This window comes from Nicotiana sylvestris, chromosome 8, assembly GCF_000393655.2.
Source record: "Nicotiana sylvestris chromosome 8, ASM39365v2, whole genome shotgun sequence".
Lineage (NCBI taxonomy): Eukaryota > Viridiplantae > Streptophyta > Magnoliopsida > Solanales > Solanaceae > Nicotiana > Nicotiana sylvestris.
Genome location: NC_091064.1, coordinates 26,280,950 through 26,287,769, shown reverse-complemented (window position 1 = coordinate 26,287,769; position 6,820 = coordinate 26,280,950). Strand labels below are relative to the sequence as shown.

General features: G+C 35.7%; 1 protein-coding gene across 2 annotated transcripts; it reads right to left on the bottom strand.

Moving 5' to 3' along the window:
• Positions 1-676: 676 nt before the first annotated feature.
• Positions 677-2,836, bottom strand: LOC104225190 (transcription factor bHLH14-like). 2 transcript variants are annotated; one of them, XM_070155622.1, is made up of 3 exons: positions 2,129-2,836; positions 1,429-1,746; positions 677-1,078 (listed from the first exon to the last, which is right to left on the bottom strand). In XM_070155622.1, exons 1-3 carry the CDS (start codon positions 2,834-2,836, stop codon positions 770-772), a joined length of 1,335 nt encoding a protein of 444 aa, XP_070011723.1. In that variant the 3' UTR covers positions 677-769. The 2 variants fall into 2 exon arrangements, with proteins under 2 accessions (XP_070011723.1, XP_009775258.1); XM_009776956.2 differs by having other exon boundaries at positions 677-1,021.
• Positions 2,837-6,820: the final 3,984 nt, after the last annotated feature.

The window sequence follows — 6,820 nt, the reverse complement described above, 5'->3', positions numbered from 1 at the left end:
AAAATCTCTAATTGGAACTTGGAAGCACTTCTTTCTGAATTGGTTTATATGACACAAATTCAAATTAGTTGAACTAGTGAATTCTGGATAGTAGATCAACAACAATAATATACCCCTTATAAATTCGACAAGTGGGGTCCGGAGAGGGTAGTGTGTACGCAGACCTTACTTCTACCCTGTGGAGGTAGAGAGATTGTTTTCGAAGACTCTCGGCTCAAGGGCAAAATGAAAAGGAGCAATAGCAACAAACAGTAACAACAGTGATATAGTAAAATAAGTGAAGCGAAAGAGATAACAGGTAAAAATATAAATCTATGAATAAAAATACAAGAATAATACTACTGCCACGAGTATGGGAGATGAATAAACTCAACTACGCCCTAACCTTTTACCCTAATCTTCGACCTCCCACATCCTCCTATCAAGGGTCATGTCCATAGTAAGCTAAAGTTGTGCTATATATGTCCTGTCGAATCACACACCCAAATAGTTCCGAATAGTAGATCATTAAAAAAAGACATGACACTATCATTGCAATTTTACACCGCGTGCTCGTTTAAGTTTGGTATCCGAACTAAACAAACCACATATAAGAACATGCAGCAATGTGCATCCCATTAAGTTGAACAAAGCTTACTATACAAGGATTATCACACAGTTATAGTACAAACGCTAGATACTGAAGAAGGATTTTAGTTACTAAAAAGAATAAGAAAAGACAGAAATTAAAAATTATGTACATGCTCAAAACTAAACGACAAGGCAATTATCAACAGTCCTCTATTTGCTCTAAGCTTCTAAGAATAGCAGCTCTTAATCCATCTTCAGTTTTCAATCCCTTATTAGGAACGTCTCTGATCACTATATCCTGAACCACAATATTGTTGACACTTGAGATGTTGGCATGGTAGACATGCAGTTCAAGATCTTGAAGTGCACACATCAATCTTGTTGATGGGTAATTCACATCTTCTGATTGAACTCTAATCATGGCGTCTGGACCTATCATCTTCACTTCAACCTTCAATGTCGGATTTTTTTGGGTCGAAATATTGCAGAAAATTATGTTAGATTGTTTCTAACATATGACATGAACATGTCTTTTCATGAAATAAAATAACCATTCTCAATTTTTTTTTTGTGTCAACTCTATAAATTCAACCCTTCTCTAAAAAGCAATGTTTTAAAAGGCGCATGCACAAAGCGAAGTATTTAATCTGATATGGGGTGAGGTGTAAGCCTCGAGATATTGGGCATAAGCCTTATGAATCTTTAATATCATATGCGTATAATCTTTAATCGGCGGATATATAATATACTTATAATTTATGTACACCGGCTAAAAAAAGTAAATTGTGAATCTGCCCGACTATTTGTATAAAACATATCCCTAGTTTTAGACTATTTTCAAATTGGAGAAGGGCTTACGTGATCCACCGAATTGGTAGAGCTTTGGTTGTCCACATCGTCATTGTGTTCCATTTCCGGTTTCTTCTTGAGCTCCAAGTTTGTATGAAGTTTTGACTCCAATTTATCCACTTTGGCTTTGAGTTCATTGATATAGGCCACAGCGTCTGATAGCAATGAGGCTTTGTCGATTCCCGTAACTTGTGGAACCACCGAGCGCAACATGTAGAATCGGTGGTTGAGTTTCTCCCTCCTCTGCCTCTCCGCCTCTACGTGGTTCATTTGCTTGTCGCAATCTACTCCATGCTTTCTTCCCCTTTTCCTGTAGGTCCTTCTGATCTGCAAGGCGAATTCATAATTTAAAGTCAGCTCGTTCAGAATGAGTTATTTCTTAATTACAACGTGTTTGATGTGTCCAAAGTCATTTAATTTCTAGAAAAACAATTTTCACTAAGAAGTAATTTATGACGTTTGGTTAGAAAAGTTCTCCATAGAAGACTTTTTTCAGCAAAACGAGAAGAACGATTTCTCATTTTTTCTCATGCCGAGGGGGTCTACAGGAAAAAACCTCTCTACATTGTAGGGGTAAAGTTTGGTTACTATCTACCTTACCCAGACCACACTTGTAGAACTATACTGGATTTGTTGTTGTATATAGACGGAGGTTAATGTTAATCGTATATATAGAGAGAGAGTTGAAAGCAATAATTTCAGAATCCACCTTAGATCCAACTCGGCTTTTCTGCACCGGATATTCTAGTAATTGGCAATCTGAATTCGATAGCTCTGAATCTAGGAATGAAGCATGGCTCGTTGTAGCTACCTTTTTGCTACTGTTGTCTGATTCTTGAACATCTTTTTGCATGCCGGTAACAAAATCAAAATTAGCAAAATAAATGGTATTTTGATCAAGAAAGTTCATTGGACCATTTTCTTGCACTGAACAAAACAAAGACTTGACTTGTTGAACCAAGGTCCAATCCTCTTTGATTATATCACTCGAGCCTAATTCAAGCACCCCATTTGAAATTGGAACACAAACAAGAGTTTTAACGCCATTGTACTGAGCTTCTTTAGCCCTTTCACAGCTACAAAACTGAAGTAGTTGTGCCCCAGTTAGCCACACAAAAGAAGCAGTACTAGTAAAAGCTTTTCCAATAACCCCTTCATTACCAGAATAAGACTTAGCCAGAGACAACACGTAGAACCATTCTACGTCTTTATTGCTTCCCTGAAAATGGCCATCACCGCAAGTTAAGAAAAAACTTCCATTGTTGTCTTTATTAGAGGTGGTTTGCCAGAAAATGGCGTAAGCCCAACAATTTGTTTGACTTTTTAGAATATATTGAAGCCTTTGTTGAAATGTTGATGGCTGGTTTTCTTGAGAAATTGAGGCCGAAAATGATGAGGGAAATATTAGTTCATCCATTTTTGGTGATTATTAGATATGAGATAGAAATTGTAGGGATGAATAGTTTAAGGAGTACGTAGGAAGAGAGAAATGCGATTGTAACTTATATACATGCACTATTAATATTTGGATTTAAGTTTCATAACCTCTATCTTCATTTTATTCCAAGGGGCAGCTTTATAACTACAATTTAACTAATAAATAGTATGGTAGAAAGAAATAGATAAATTTTTCTTTCTACCATACTATCTATTTATTAGAATACTGCCGATTCTAGTCCACTCATTTCATTTAAGACAAAAAATTAGAATCTTTTTCATTTTATTTCGTCAATTTTGGCTAAGAACACAGAAGTCAAGTTTCATTAATATATTTATACCAGTGGATTTTAAATTGTAATAAAGAGTATAGCTTACAAAGTTTACTAAATTATTAGTTAATTAATATTTATTAAATGATTTTACCAATAATTACTTAATTAATGATCTGATAATACAAACACTTTTGATATCATCACTGCAAAAAACTTAAAGACGAACATTTTTTTATGTTATTAGTGTTTCTAACTAATTATATCAGATTATTTACTGTATTTGTGTTACTAAATTAAAATTATCATAGGCAATTACGTATATCTGTTAACCTAAATTATTTATGACAGTTTTTCTATCTCACACAAAGTAAGGGTAAGTAATTTATCCTTTTTAAATAAAATAAAATAATATAGAAGTACTAGACCGCCATTGTGTTGATGTTGAAAAAGTTTCTGGAAAAATTGTATACGGTTAAAATCGGGCCCACCCAATTTTACTGATTTATCGAGACCAGTGTGAAGAATCGACGATCAATCCCGTAATAGATCGGATCGATGCACGAGGACAAGGTATCGAGTTCGAGATTCGAGGTGTTTGTCAAGATCGAGGCCGACAGTGATTGAGACCAAATGTGACAGACATCGAGTAAGATCGAAGGTAGCATAATAACAGAAAGACGAGATATCCGTGACTGGTCGGAGATCATGGCGAAAATCTCAGAACGGATCAAATTGAGGGCGGTTAACTAGCTAATCATGGGATTTCCTTCTATAATTAGAGTTATACCATAATTAGGATTCATCTACTATATAAAGAGGAGTTCTAATCATTTGTAGGGCACTTACACTCTAAGATATAAAAGCAATATAACACTTTCTCTTTAATTTATACTCTTGTTCATCAACCTGCTTATATTTTTAACTGTTCTTATACCAATCAGCTGGATGGTATCTGAGCTCGAGGGCTGAATTCCATTCAAACACTAGTTTGTTTTATCTTATTGTTAATTCCTATTACTAATCTTTACATTTATCAATTGGTATTAGGTGAAATCACGTGTCTTTAAAACCATATTATAAGTTTAATTATTATCCAATTATAAGGGTAAACAATTTAGCGCCCATCGTGGGGCTCGAACCCATGACCACAAGGTTAACACTCAAAAACCCCTCCACATGCGTAGTGATTGACTCCTCGGGTGAGGGCACCACCACGTGTTTGTCTACCTAGTTGCAGTCCTTTTTAACTTGCTTTAAAAAGCCAATGGTGATTGTGCATATGTACCTAGACATCGGCTCATATCGGCCCAGAACCGAGGAGGTCTTTCCAAATTTGAAATCGGAGTCAAGGACACATAACAGAGGAAAGAATTCTTCAGGGAGTGGCTCCGCCGCTGGTTATGCGCTGACCGGCTTAGACGAGGAAGCTTTTTCTTTCTGCGGCACAATTTTGGAAGTTTTCGCCATTTTGGGTTTGAAAAAAGAAGAAGAGAATAAGACTTGGTGTTTTGAGAGAAGGTTGATAACAAAAGCTGTAGATTATGCAGAATGGAAAAACTTAAAAGATGTAAAAAGCTTTGGAGATTGGAAGAAATTGAAAGTAAAATTTGAATCAATGAGAAAAGGGCCTATTTATGGGTTTTAAGGCGATGGTTCAAAACCACTAGTGGCCGACTATGGCATGCATTAAATGTCTGGAGAACTACGCCGACGGGACGTTTTGGTCACATCTGCTGCTTACGTTACGGGAATGACGTCATGACAGGTCTAGGATCGAAGGCTCAATTCGTTTCTTGTCATTACACTCCAAAAATGAGGGGACTATCTATATACGGTTAAAGTCGGACCCGATTTTACTAATTTATCGAGACCCGTGTGAAGGATCGAAGATTGATCTCGTAATAGATCAGATCGAGGCACGAGGACAAGGTACCATGTTCGAGATTCGAGGAAACTATCAAGATCGAGGCCGGTAGTGATTGAAACCAAATGAGACAGACATCGAGTAAGATCGAAGGTAGCATAATAACAAAAAGACGAGATATCCGTGACTGATCGGAGATCATGGCGAAAATCTTGGAACGGATCAAATCGAGGACGGATAACTAGCTAATCATGGGATTTTTTTCTATAATTAGAGTTATACCATAGTTAGGATTCCTCTACTATATAAAGATCATAAGAGTCTCAATCATTTGTAGGACACTTACACTCTGACATATAAGTGCAATATAACACTTTCTCTTTAATTTATACTCTTGTTCATCAGCTCGTTTATATTTTTAACTGTTCTTATACTCATCAGCTTCAGGGTATCCGAGCTCGAGGGTTGAATTCCATTCAAACACAGGTTTGCTTAATCTTATTGTTAATTCCTATTACTAATCTTTATATTTATCAATTGGTATTAGGTGAAATCACGTGTCCTTAAAATCACATTATAAGTTTAATTATTATCCAATTTTAAGGGTAAACAAAAAAATTTGGTAATATTTTTTTGGAAATTTCTTTTTTAGAATTTTTCACGTATTCGAGAAATATTTTGAGAAAATACTTTTGAAGAGTTGTCTAAAATAGGTTTTAGGTTTAAAGAGGTGGATTGCGAACTAAGAGAAATGATTTTTTTGCAAACGTATTTGGATATATTTTGAAGTTAAATTCTTTTAAAATATTGAAACCACACCTCCTTCATAAACAAGCATGTTGATCATAAGTCCATAACCAAAGGCCATATAATAATAAAAATAAGTTAGTCATCCTTTATTTGAGTTATTAATAAGTCCAAGTAGACTTTATTCTACTTCAGATCGAGTCATGCCTCAATGAAGGAAGCATGTTTTATCATTCTTTAGCTAGTGATGTCTTGGCCATTTTTTAATCTTTTTAATTATTTGGTGTTTTAGCCAATACTTTGATTAATAACTCAATTCTTCCGAATGTGAACTTTAGAAGAGATTCCATGGCTTGATTACGTGATTGTTGTATACGGTGGAAATTGGGGCTATCCGATTTTGTAGTTTGATGAAAAAAGTAATACCATGTCGAAAGACCGGGACGTCAAGCTCGGGGTCGAAGTTCCTTTCCAAGGTCGAGGTCGATATCACTTACCGAGGTCAGAAGAAGGATACTTCGAGATGATGCAGGTATGATTCAGTAACAGAAAGAGAGAGATACCCGCAACGGACCAGAGATCATGGCGTGAATTTCGGAATGGATTGGTCTTCGGCGGTCAATCAGTTGTCAAATATGATTTTCTACTATAATTACAATTAAGCGTACCTTATTTAGGACTACCCTATTATATAAAGGGGGATCCCATCCATTTGTAGGATAGTTGTTCACTGGCAAGAAAATGCACGTTCATTACTTTCTTGCTATTCCACTTACTGTTCATTAGAGTTGCTTTATCATTTGCTATTCCTATTATCACACCTCGAGAATATCATAGGTCGAGGTCGAGATTTGGCTTGCACACTGGTTTGATTCATTTTACTCTCTAATTTATCTATTTAGTTCCTTGTTTATCAATTGGCATTGGATTGAACCACATATCCTTAAAACCACAATATAAGTTTAATTGTTACTTGAATTTTAGGGTAAACAGTTTGGCGCCCACCGTGGGGATAAGGATAATAGTGATTGTTTCAGTGTTGATTCTGATAACATACGTTATTTCATACTTGTTCTTG

Excerpts from the sequence above, each read along its gene's own strand:
- LOC104225190 (XM_070155622.1), bottom strand. The coding sequence starts at position 2,836 with ATGGATGAACTAATATTTCCCTCATCATTTTCGGCCTCAATTTCTCAA. Across the intron at positions 1,747-2,128 it reads AAAGCCGAGTTGGATCTAAG|ATCAGAAGGACCTACAGGAA; the intron begins GTGGATTCTGAA and ends TTCGCCTTGCAG. Across the intron at positions 1,079-1,428 it reads CTACCAATTCGGTGGATCAC|AAACAATCTAACATAATTTT; the intron begins GTAAGCCCTTCT and ends GTCATATGTTAG.